Source organism: Anastrepha obliqua, chromosome 5 (genome assembly GCF_027943255.1).
Source record: "Anastrepha obliqua isolate idAnaObli1 chromosome 5, idAnaObli1_1.0, whole genome shotgun sequence".
NCBI lineage: Eukaryota > Metazoa > Arthropoda > Insecta > Diptera > Tephritidae > Anastrepha > Anastrepha obliqua.
The window spans coordinates 115,495,776-115,508,818 of record NC_072896.1 but is presented as its reverse complement, the minus strand read 5'-3'; the positions used below and the strand labels follow the sequence as shown (position 1 = coordinate 115,508,818).

Below are 13,043 nucleotides of genomic sequence, written 5' to 3'. Positions count from 1 at the left end.
CTCCAATTGTGTTGGTTTGTAAGAATTTTAACAATAAATACCATTTGTGTCGTTTTTCCAAAACATTTGCAAATGACTTATTATTTATTTATTTTCTTCTTCCGATTACCCCTCAGTGGAAAAATTATTTTTAGAGGCCTAAAATCAGCTAATAAGCAAAAAGTTAAAAAAACATAATATGAAAAAAAAAATTTGCCCATTGAATATAAAATTTTAAATGAATACTTAACGGTAATAGATGTTGAACTCAAACCTCTTACTACTCTGTTCTCATGTCACGCGAAATCAGCTATCGAAATTCACAGAAAATTCTTTGCCGTGAAATATTCACGAAAATTCACAATAATTTCATGCCACAGTTGCACTTTATTCACGCTGCGAAAGAGCTCGCAACATGTTGCCAATAGAATGGAAGAATGTGGTTTTCATCGGCTTCATCATTTCTATAACCTTGCATAGAGCAGCTTTCTCAAATAACGACAATTTTGAAATGAAACTTCTTAAGCGTCGATGGACGAGCGAGAATGGAGAATAAAATTTCAAGGCCATGCAACGTTTTGGACATTTTCGTTCCGCGAGAGAGATAAAAGATATAACGTAGAGGAAAAGAAGAGAGAGAACTATACCTCATATATATCTTAGGTACACTTTAGTCTATTTTTCCTGAGTTTCTCCTTGTGGTTCCTAATTTCTAGTGAGAAATAACACTGCCTACTTTTTGGCGCTTGTTTGTTGGTGCAAACTTGTAGGAAATATATTTTTGGTACCTACTTTTTGGCGTTATACTTCCTTATACCTCTACTTTGTTGGTCCCAATTTTTTGGCGTTTTTTGGTGTCTACTTTGTGGCACTTATTTTCGTTTCCTGGCTAGTGCTTGTGCGTACTATAAAGTGCTATCCATTCCGGCGTCGGATTTATTGGTATTGTCTTGCGGTAATTTTTGCCGTTGCTGCGTTCCTGGAATTGCCGCGTTTTTGCGGATGATAAACGTTCGGAGTGGTGCGCGTTGTTGCCATGGTTTGTGTCCGGCGTTTACCTATACCGGTCGACCCTTCTCCGTTTTTTGTAAATTTTGTCTATTTGTATTCTCTGCAAATGTTGTGAATTTATTTTGGTATATATTCTTTCTCTCTCTCTCTCTCTCATTCTCTCTCGGGTCTCTTCCTCTTTCTTTGTCTGCCTTGAAAGTTTCACTTCTGTTATGTGTACTACGATACAAGCACTTTTTTATTAAATTTTTCCTGCTTAAATTTCTTATTTTGGTTTGTTTTTTGAAGTGCTGCTCTCAAATATTTGCGTGAAATATGATATATGAAAAATGTTGCCAGCGAAATTTCACGACGGAAAACACAGTACAATGCTTTAGCGGACAACAAACATTCGCAATTCGACATGAAATTAAATATGAAATTATTTTCCTTTTATAATATTTTCCCCTCCAAACCTAATATACTTTGCAGTTCTTTCTTGAAGCTTTTTTAAACCATCAAAAAAGTAGTGAATCAACCCATGAAGCAATAAACAATCAATTAAAGGTAATGTAAGATGTCTAATTCTCACCCTGTGTCAGCCATCTTGAGCTGCTTAGTAAATCTGTGGTGTCTTCTTGAAAAAGCATAGGAAGTAGCTTCAGAGCAAATTCTGAAGACAAGGTACTCAAAAACATAGATATGAATACTTTTTTTAAAAATGTAGCATACAATACAGTTTTAGTTGTGCCACAAAACGTGTCAAAAGCGGGCGTTAACTTTGTTCATGTCTCAAAAGACGAAATGGAAAGAAAAAAATAGTTGAAATCGTGCGACATTTCATTAAAACCAGACGAAAATGTTTGCGTGTTTCACTTTTTGGAAATAGATTTCGAGATCGGGCCAGATCGGAAGAGGGCGAAGTTCTCTAGTTATGCTCTTCCGTTGGCTAGCGAAAATTTGCATTGCTGGAACGAGCTCGAGACTGCACATCCTTTGGTTGACGCTTCTACGCAAACGGAGTAAAACCTTTTTTCTTTAATAAGTGTAGTTTTATTTAAATGAATTTTGCTTTAAATCACAAACTGATTATCGTGTGTTGCACCTTGAAGAAGAATTAGCCTTCTTAAAGAACGACTTGTGAAAGTGGATAAATTCGAATCCCACGACAGTCAAACACTTTCTGCGTACAAAAAAATTCATTCAACCTAAATTCAGTAACCTAATAAAATAAGTAATAAAAATAATCCAGCAGGTGATACCAGAAGTTCTTAGGTGATGCACCAGTTTTAACTCCAATAGGTATCCAATTAATAAATAGCTCCCTGTGCTGTTGCTTGTGATGTGAAGTGAGTATTCGCGGCGCACATACCAATATGATCGATCATAGCGGATATTCAAAACGGTCTTAGATGACATTAATTGTTCTCAACCGTATTACCATATTAGCTGGGATGGGTGCTTTTCCCGTGCAATCACAGTTAGGTACTATTTTACAGAGCGCAATGACGGTTTGCGAAACTCATTCGCGTGACACACAGACCACATTTCGATCTACAAAGCTCACTATCTTAAATGGGGTTCCCACTTTAATGTGCAGTGTCTTCAAGAAGAGACAATAAGGATTGTCCTCGCGTACATATAACCCACTTGCGTTTGAAATAGAGAAAAATTTATTTCATCATGTCACCTTCTGATTCATCGTACTATGGAGTTGCATGGCTCCATTAGCCCCGGTGTTGCTAGACACGCACTCCATACTCCAATGCCATGAAGGCGATGCAGTGACCCAGCTAAAAATGCCGCAGCCCAGATTAGCCTCGCACAGTGTATGTAAGGCGTTTTTCAATAGGTGCGCTTAAACTTTTTTCCGATAGGGAGGGCGAACGACGCAATATTTTTTATTTTTCGCTTGTCATTTGTAAACTTCATTAGTATACATTTCATCATGGAACGCTACACACTTGAGTAACGATTGCAAATCGTGCAAATTTTGTATGAAAATAATCGTGCAAATTTTTTATGAAAATTTATAAATTTTCCAAAAAATCATCTTCAGTGATGAAGCTCACTTTTGGCTCAATGGCTTTGTCAACAAGCAAAATATGCGTTACTGGGCAGAAAGCAATCCACACGTGATTCATGAGGCACCGTTGCATCCCGAAAAAATCACTGTTTGGTGCGATTTACATGCCGGCGGCGTAATTGGCCCATATTTTTTCGTTGACGAGAACGACCGCCACGTTGCTGTGAATGGAAATCGATACCGCGACATGATAAACGATTATTTTTGGCCGCAATTGAATGGTATGGACTTAGATGACATGTGGTTTCAACAGGACGGGGTCACAAGCCACACAGCACACGCTACAATTGATTTGTTGAAGAGTAAGTTCGATGAGCGCATTATTTCCAGAAATGGACCGGTCGAATGGCCGCCGCACTCGTGTGATTTGACGCCTCTAGACTATTTTCTTTGTGGTTATGTGAAGTCATTGGTTTACAGTAACAAGCCGGCGACGATTTGTGAGCTCAGAGCCAATATTGAACGCAAAATTGCTGGAATTTCGGCCGATTTATGCAAAAGAGTGGTCGAAAATTGGGTTCAACGATTGGACTTCGTAAAACGTGCACGCGGTGGTCATGCGAAAGAAATCGAATTTCATATTTAAATGTATATGTTCAAACTCGATAATAAAAACAAAATTAGTTAAAAAAGTCAAACCGTTTGTGTTTTATTCAAAAAAAAAGTTGAAGCGCTCTTACTGAAAAACGCTTTAGTATACTTCGTACTGAAATCAAAAGGAGCTGCCTAAGTTATTGTTTCTATGCTACTAGATATTTTTGCTGTGTGCTTGCCATCTCTTTTTCTCGTCACGTTAATTCCATATAAATGTTTTCATATACATTTATACGTACATGCAATTTATTTACAGAATAACACTTATTTTTTAATAATTCCACCACTTTTCTTTTGTTACAAAAACAAAAAATTATTAAAAAAAAATGTAGTCTAAAATTATACAACCTGTATTGTTAAATATTGAAGGGTGCTTCGATTTTTTTATTCGATTCTCCAACCCCGTCGAGAACTTAGAAAACCATTCAACCGTTTATGTATGGCTTGAAGGATAGATGCAAAACGACAAAAAAAAAATCAAATAAACAAAAATCAATCCCTCATTGTAAAATTCCCAAAATACCCAAATAGATATCATACAATCGTAAGCGTAAATAATCGAATCATTACGCTGTTGATGCGCTAAACGAGGAACAAAGTGTCAGTTTCCACCCTCCCCCGGGGGTTAACCGCTGCAATGCTTGTCTTCTTAGCATAAACTGGTGGTTGGCTAACCAGCCCGCATAGCCAGCAGCCTTAGGCATTGACAGGCCTTTTCTTTTGCCGCAATCAAATCGAGAGTTGCACGTGCAGGAATGCCTCCAAGCATTTCTACGTGAATGTATTTTTTCTTCAAGCTCGATATGAATCCCCTTGGATTCGTTCATCGGCTGGCCAGCGGCTCATCCCCCGGTGTAGCTCGTTGATAATGGTTTGCTGGATCATTTTATGCGCTGGCCGATTGGTTGATATGCAAGTTTAACGTGATATTATCGGCTGTGATTTAATGGTTTGGCTTAGGAGATTTTGTTTTTTTGGTAATAAAGCGTGGCGTATGGCATAGGCAAAATATAACAGAGGGGTTCACATGCATATGTGTATTTATATGCATATGTACTTATATGTATATGTATGTGTTTAAGAACATTTGCTGCATAATTTACTTTAAACGCTGTGTACTTTTTGCCTTGAGGGTGTCTTCGGAGTAATATTTGTCAATGAGTTTTTGTTTTCATTTAATTTATCATTTTTGAAAAGAGTACCAGTTTGCAGCAAAGGCGAGAAAACCCGAGTCCCAGACTATCCACTTCTATACATTGTTACTGTCCGTCTTAATATGTTCAAACCTTGTTTTATAGTACATTTTCAATTTCGTTACCTGTATTCTTCTTGTCCAGGAAAAAAGTTTTTAAACATTTTATCAATATGCAGTTTTATGATTCAAAAATCGATTTGAAATATATGAAATACATTAAATACCTCTGCATTTGTATTTCCAAAAAAATTAAGATCTTAAATGCTGCCTCAAGGCCTATAATAATGTATGGGGCTCAAGTTTGGGGTATAAATAAATCTGACATAGTCAAGCAACTTCTGTATTTTTTTATAAAAAATATATATTTTTGCCATCTAACATCCCTAACTAACTATTTAATTTATTTAGAGACAAAACTCTGCCATTATTTATTCACACCCTTCATGCCCATATTTTTTTTGCATAGGCTTGCCGTGTAATAGACTATCACGTAAACTTATCGAGGAAACGGCGCGTAAAAATATTGTACTAACTGGGCTAAAAAGTGGCTTAAGGGGTTTTGGTGGTCTAGAATTTTTGATATTTCGAATATATAAGTATAGGCTTTTAAGAATATACTGTCAAATTTTTGGAAGAATATTCCCAGTATTTTCGATTTTACAGCCGTTTAAGCAGGTAGAGTCAGATTCGTCACGCGACCACTCTCAAACATTTAAATTCAATCATCTCAAAACTACTTTTTTCGGCCTGGTGTTGTCAAAAAAAGAAAAAAATATTCAACCGCTTCGTCTGAAATTTTAATATGTTGTAAACACCATCAATGGCTATCACCCGTCTTAGAATCATATTATTATTTCAATTATTTCGTAATTTTTTGATTAAAAAACTGAAAAAAACCCCCTATTTTTAGAGTGTAAAATTCAAGATCGCGCCATTTTGTCAAACTTTTTGTTTTTTTATTTTAGTACAGTACTACAGTCATACTGATTAATAATTTTTAGGGTTTTTGTGTTTCAAATAAATAGAAGAGCCAAAATGGACAACACCGTCCAGGTACAATTTTTCGGGAAGGTCAACTTCAGCGCCATTTTTAAAATTATTAAAAATAAAAAAATATTTTTTTTTTCATTTTCGTATGTAAAAGAAGTTAAATAAAAAACCCAAAAAAATTAAATATCGTTTTTAATTTTTTTATTCTATTGGTGAAATTCGTGAAAATACCCTAAATTTTCGAGTTCTAGACCACCGGGACCTCTTAATCTCGCTAACACCACAAATATGAACGCAATAACTGAGTTCTCTCTCGCAACGCTAAAATCTTTTATATCCGAGATATTAAATCGCCTTATTAAAAATGAGTTTGATAAGGAAAGTGCCAGCAAATCTACTTGGCATGAGCCATTGCCAATTTTAAATCTGTCAGATAAGTCGACTATTTTGGTGACTACTTCTTTGCATATTACAAGTATATAAGCCTCATATTTCGTTGAAGAGCTGGTCTTTTAAATCTGATTGCAAAAGCCTATGTAATAAATAAAATAATAAAAATACTATGTAATTTATTGAAATAATCTGAATTAGCGACGAGCGCTGTTTTATTACCACTGTTCTCGTGTGATGTCATTTTTTTCATTTTTGTTTCTTGAATCACTTTCTTTCAGCCCCTCCGCCTGACAGCTTCTGCAGATAGGATCGAAAGGAATATTGAGTCTGGCTGCATGATTCCCTACCTTCCAGGTAACAGGTAATTCGTCCTCTGCATGTTTTACCACGGCCATGTTATTCTTGTTTTATTGCATGTAGTTAATTGCTTCCACCTTCTTTCGGCTAAAGCATAGTAGTGTAATGCAATGGGTGATTTTATTGTATTGAATGGGGTAGCAACTGCCACCGCTTCTGCTATGTGTAGTATCGAACCTTTTCTTGCTAGCTCGTCTGTTATTTCATAACCTGCTATGTTCCTATGGCCGGGGACCCATATCAGAATAATTTGAAGCCAATGACATAGCAACTCTAGTTCCTCACTACACTGTAAAGCTAGTTTGGATCAAATTGAATTGGTATGTAAGGACCTGTTAGCTGCTTGACTGTGTGAAAAGATAGTTACTCTAGCACCAATTTCTTTGTAGTGTTTCAGTGATTTGCGGTATTCCCTGATTGCGAATAGTTCTGCCTGGGACACTATGGCGCAGTCAGAAAGTCGAATTGATTTGGATAATTTGAGCAGTTCCGAATAGTTCCACAGTTCCCCACCACAATTCATCTTAGAACCGTGAGTATAGATTTCGACATCGAATCAACCAATCTCTTGCCCTTTACTCTATTAGGCACTCGGTGGAAAACGTACCGTAAAGTCTTTCTTGAAGTCGAGGTCGGGGATTGTGAAGTATTAATTCAAAAATCTATTCTGTGTTTGCTTCTTTTAAACTTTATGGTCAAACCAAAAAAGATTTTCGTTCTTATGTGAATAGTTTTTATATTTATACGAATTTTTTTTTATTTTTATCCTAAAGTTTTGGGAAGAAAAAAATCTCGAAAACCGCTTTGTTATTGCAATATTAATCGAACACTTTTATATTTGTGCCAAACAATAATATTTCTTTTTATTTGTAAAGAAATTAAAATCGTTTATTTTTTTATGAAAAAATCAGCTTTCAAAAACCACCTTTAATTTGAAAGATAATTTTTTGATCGGTTAACGGGTTCTCTAAATACTATAAATTTCTATGATGTACTGATCTTTTCCTCTTGCATACTTTTTCTTTGGCTATATCTCGAAATCTACTAGACAGAAAAATAAATTATGTGGCCTTTCGGACTTTGCGATTCATTTTACATGCGAGTTCGATGATTTGAATTATTTGTAAGCCAAGATAATTTTAAGTAGATACTATGTAGGTGCAGCCCCAATTCGGGAGTATTTCAGCAGCATGCCAGCAGCCAAAACTTAGCGCCACTCAGAATTCAGATCGCGATTGCTACTCTGAAATTATATTTTATCCAGCCATTTAATTCTCACACTAAAGATATCTTTCGGTTTTTGGACTTCTGAGTGAAATACATACGAAGCTTTTTGTGCTACTAATCGCAGCATCATCTTCAGTACAGTTTGCATGACATTCTGATTGGGATTTGAATATAATCTGGCCAGAGAATTCAGCTATTAGCGCTCTGCTCATCGAATTTTTGCATTTGATATGTTTGTGAATTCGTGCTCGTCTCGGGCATTCAGCTGAGAATAGCGATAACGCGGCTAAAGAACAACAAAGACGCGGGCGCCGACGATCTGCCGGCTGAGCTATTCAAACATGGCGGCGAGGAGCTGGTAAGGTGCATGCATCAGCTTCTATGCAAAATTGGGTCGGCTGAAAGCATGCCTGCCGATTGGAATTTAAGTGTACTCTGTCTAATCCATAAGAAGGGCGATCCTGCAATTTGTGCCAATTACCGCGGGCTTAGTTTTCTAAATATCGTCTGTGAAAGGCTGAAGCCTACCATCAACAAACTGATTGGACCTTATCAGTGTGGCTTTAGACCTGGAAAGTCTACCATCGACCAAATATTTACAATACGCCAAATCTTGGAAAAGGCCCATAAGAGGATAATCGACATACACCATCTTTTCGTCGATTTCAAAGCTGCATTCGACAGTACGATAAGGAGTTATCTGTATGCCGCGATGTCTGAATTTGGAATGCCCGTAAAACTAATACGGCTTTGCAAGATGACGTTGCTCAACACCAGCAGCGCCGTAAAAATTGGGAAGGACCTCTCCGAGCCGTTTGATACCAAACGAGGTTTCAGACAGGGTGACTCGCTGTCGATGGACTTCTTCAACCTGATGTTGGAGAGAATCGTACGAGCCGTATAACTTAATCGCTTAGGCACAATATTTTATAAGAGCGTACAATTGTTGGCGTATGCCGATGATATTGACATCATCGGCCTTAACAGCCGCGCTGTTAGTTCTGCCTTCTCCAAACTGGATAACGAAGACAAAACGAAGTACCTTCTGTGTCAAACAAACAGTCGGCGCACTGGCGTATCGCACCCACGTCACTGTTGACAGTTATTATTTCGAGGCTGCAAAAAAGACTTCGTATATTTAGGAACCAGCATTAACACCGATAACAATGTCAGCCTTGAAATCCAACGTAAAATCGCTCTTGCCAAGAAGTCTTCCTTTGGACTAAGTAGGCAACTGAGCAGTAAAGCCCTCTCTCGCCGAACAAAACTAACACTCTACAAGGCTCTCATCTTGCCCTTCCTAACGTATGGCGCAGAAGCTTGGACTTGACAACATCTGATGAGGCGACGCTTGGAGTGTTTGAGAGAAAGATTTTGCGTAAGACTTTTGGACCCTTGCACGTTGACAACGAATGTCGCAGGCGATGGAACGATTAGCTGTATGAGCTTTACGACGACATAGACATAACACAGCGAATAAAAATCCAGTGGCTACGTTGGCTAAGTCATGTCGTCCGAATGGATACAAACGCTCCGGCTCTGAAAGAATTCGATGCGGTACCAGCTGATGGAAGAGGAAGACCTCCTCTGCGTTGCAAAGATTAGGTGGAGAAGGACTTGGTTTCACTTGGTGTGTCCAATTGGCGCCGGTTAGCACGAGAAAGAAACGACTGGCGCGCTTTGTTAAACTCGGCCAAAATCGCTTAAGCGGTTATCGCGCCTATTAAGAAGAAGAAGAAGAGTTCTCGATTTCCATCGCCAACAGCTGACTCTTCTAGCCAACCGATTACCATATATCCTGCTCTCTGCCAAACCATATGAAACGACAATTTGGCACCCGACCAGGCGATTTTAGGTGGAACGGCATCAATGAATTTTTCGAGAGGTGGCAAGCGGATGTAAACAGCAATGGCGAATATTCAATTGATTAACTTATTGGTACAGTGGCTCAATAAAAAACTCGGACATACTTGGCATGCAGCTTCAAATTCAAAATTTTTGTAAGAAATGCAAGTTAAATATTTTTATTTTTATATTTTTCTAGGTATTCAAATAGGATTCTAAAAATAGTAATAATAATTTACAAATCCATTACCTCTGTATTATAAAAAATGTATCATGCAGCAAAATTGGTGTCAAAAAAGAAGTCGAATGTTTGGCACTTTAAAACGAGGAATCACACAATTAGTTTTCTCTCGGTAGAGCAGTGCAAAGAAAGAACCAAACGTAATAAAATTAAATAAAATTTAAGTAGTGTTTTTTTGAATAAAAGTCCAAATTATAAACATGGGTAGTTAGTGTGCTCAGAGCTCAATTGAAGTCAGAGCCATCATGAAAAGGGTAATACCGTTTTAGAAATCGCAAAAATAGTGGAACGGGGTCTGTTCGACTATATACGACGTGATAGAATGTTCCAAACAAACAAAATCCGTTGAACGTAAGAAGAAATCGGGACGGCCAAAACTGTTTTTGGATGCAGATGAACGGTGGATTGTGGAACAAATTAAAAAAATTCCAAATTTAAGCGCTCCTATACTCTCAACAGAAGTTTCCTAACACCTTAATATTAACTTGAACCCCGAAAGTATACGTATAGTGTTGCAAAAGAATAATTATAATGGAAGAGATGGAAAAAAAGCTTTCATCAACGAGATTAACCGGCACACGAGAATAAAATTTGCAAAGCGTCATGGGGATAAGGATTTCGAGTGCTGGAAACACCTTTTATTTGCAGATTAAAGCAAGTTTAACTTATTTAGTTCAGATGGACAATCATTGAAGAGTTTCTGGAAAAAAACTTACGTCCGACAGTTAAACATAGGGGTGGGTGGGTAATGGTTTGGGGTTGTATGTCCGCTACTGGTAGTGAAAATTTGTACTTCATTAATGACAATATAGACCATAAACCATACCTAACAATTATGAAAGAAAATTTGGTCCAAATTGCTGAAAAGTTGGGAATTAGGAACAATTTCCAGTACTATCAAGACAACGATCCCAAGCATAAGGCACTTGATGCCCGTCTATGGCTTACATACAACTGCCCTGAAGTATTTGAAACACTTCCACAACCTCGAGGCATCAATGTATAATAATTGATCATCTGTGGACTCATTTAGAAACCCAACTTAAAAAATATGTTATTAGGAACAAGAAAGGCCTAGAAGATGATATTAAAGAAGAGTGGAGAAAATATATCATTTGACATGCAAGAAGCTGGTCGAATCCATGCCAAGAATACTGAACGCTTTGAGAAAAAATAAAGGCTTCCGACTAAATATTAGAAATAATGGTTTTTCTTAAATATTACTTGCCTAACTCTTCTTTGTATAAATGTCCGAGTTCTTTTTTGCCATGTATTTTGCTATGTTTTTTTGTTTGCATTTTCTATGTACGAATGGGTTGGATTTCTTTATGCTTTTTGTAGTTTTGAAAAATACGCTTGAAGAACGAAAGTGAATATTACACATCAACGCATTAGATTTGCATTTAAAATATGAATATATTTTTTATTTAAAACCATATCTCTGATTAGTATGCAAAACGAAAACAAAAAATGTTACCACCTGGGAAAATGTAGCAAAGTAGAAACGCAGCAAAATTAATACACCAGCCGAGATTAGACTAATGCCCGAATTCTGTAAGCAGTCTTAAGTCACAAAAAGAGTCACTAATTTATAATCTCAATTTTAGTGACTTGAGATGAGATATGCTTACAGAATTCGGGCATAAGAGCATTCGAACAAAATTTTATTGACACACATAATTGTTTTTTATTCCAATAATTTCAAACAAAAATAGTCATATTTTATGGAAATACTTTGTATATTATAAAACGTGTTTTAGAAAAAATAAAAGTTACATTTGACCGACAACAAAAGTCGCTCTGGTCTTGCAAAACAATGTACGTTAAAACCATTTCAAATTATCTTTAAGTATTTGCATGCGTGACATCTTTTTTTTAACCGCTACTATTAATAATATTTGCCATTTGCGTAAATATTTGTTGTAGTTTTTTCACTGCGCATTGCGGCGATACATTTGCACATTTTTCTTCTCCATTTTGAAATTCTGAAGCCATCCGCTTCTCGCAAATTGTATAACTCCCTGTGTTACAGGCAACATCATTCATGTAAAATATCTCATTTACAGCCACGAGTTGAACACAATCCTCAGCGTTTTTTAAACTATTTGGTTCTCCACTTGCCCATCTGGCATAAGACATGGGACGTCCCGTGCTAAGTGACATAAATTTACCTTCCGCTACAAAATCGTTGCCACTAGTCCAAAATCGTTTGTCAGTATGACCATTCGTGGTTAAGTAGGAGGACAAATAATCCATTTCAACCACCGATACGATTGTAGCCAAATCACTGTTATAGGTGCGGCACAGATGTACAGCCTCTATCCAACTGATCTAAAATAAGTTGTTCATGTTTAGTGAATTGTTAAATGGGTTTTAGGGCTCGAAAGTTAAATTACAAAAAAGCTATATAAGTTTAAGGAGTTTATACCTGTACGCCAGTATTTATAAAATAATGTTTGCCACCAATTTGTATAAAAGGATTTGTGTCCGTAGCGCACTCTGAAAGGTAGCAAAAAAAATATAAATACAAATGCATTCAATTACGTTTCATTTACTCACCATCGGAATTGGAAAAAACGCCCGTAATGAATAAAAGCAAAAGAAAATGAATACAGCTCATTTTCGTTATGATTACTTTACTTATTCAAGCTGCTTCGGTTAGCAAGTGCTGGCCGGCAATTAGTAGGCGAATACTGAAATTTATTATAAAATGCGCGAACGCGTCATTGTTTTCAGAAACGATTTTAAGTACTTACTTTGTATTAAATTTCAAACGTGCTTATTTATGATTTCTTATTCGTTTGCATACTTATGTACATATGTATATGTTCTTGAACGTAAATTAGGATGAGTTCGTATCAGTGATGGTAAATGATTTTTTGAAAAATCCCTACACAGCCCTAAAAAATTCCCTACTTTTCCCTACGCTTACAAAAAATTTTCCCTATACAATTCCCTACATTTTTTCTCCTGTGTTTACACTATAATGAGGCACATGTAACGTCAAAATTGAATTATTTGCTTAAGTTTTGGACTTCCTATTTTTGGTGCTATTTTGACACTTTATAATAAAAACAAATTTTATTTCAAATATATTTAAGAACACATATTTATTATATTATAAACACAAATATAAAGAAAAATTC

The 13,043-nt window shown here is 36.5% G+C and overlaps 1 protein-coding gene across 1 annotated transcript; it reads right to left on the bottom strand.

Annotated features, from left to right (window-relative positions):
- Positions 1–11,620: 11,620 nt before the first annotated feature.
- LOC129248272 (C-type lectin 37Db-like) lies at positions 11,621–12,677 on the bottom strand. Its single transcript, XM_054887758.1, has 3 exons — positions 12,457–12,677; positions 12,326–12,396; positions 11,621–12,228 (listed from the first exon to the last, which is right to left on the bottom strand). Exons 1-3 carry the CDS (start codon positions 12,515–12,517, stop codon positions 11,773–11,775), a joined length of 588 nt encoding a protein of 195 aa, XP_054743733.1. The 5' UTR covers positions 12,518–12,677; the 3' UTR covers positions 11,621–11,772.
- Between the last annotated feature and the right edge of the window lie 366 nt (positions 12,678–13,043).

Bases quoted from the DNA above. Each gene is read 5' to 3' on its own strand.
- LOC129248272 (XM_054887758.1), bottom strand. From the start codon at position 12,517: ATGAGCTGTATTCATTTTCTTTTGCTTTTATTCATTACGGGCGTTTTT. The intron at 12,397-12,456 runs GTGAGTAAATGA...GCTACCTTTCAG, and splicing joins CGTTTTTTCCAATTCCGATG to AGTGCGCTACGGACACAAAT. The intron at 12,229-12,325 runs GTATAAACTCCT...AACTTATTTTAG, and splicing joins TTATAAATACTGGCGTACAG to ATCAGTTGGATAGAGGCTGT.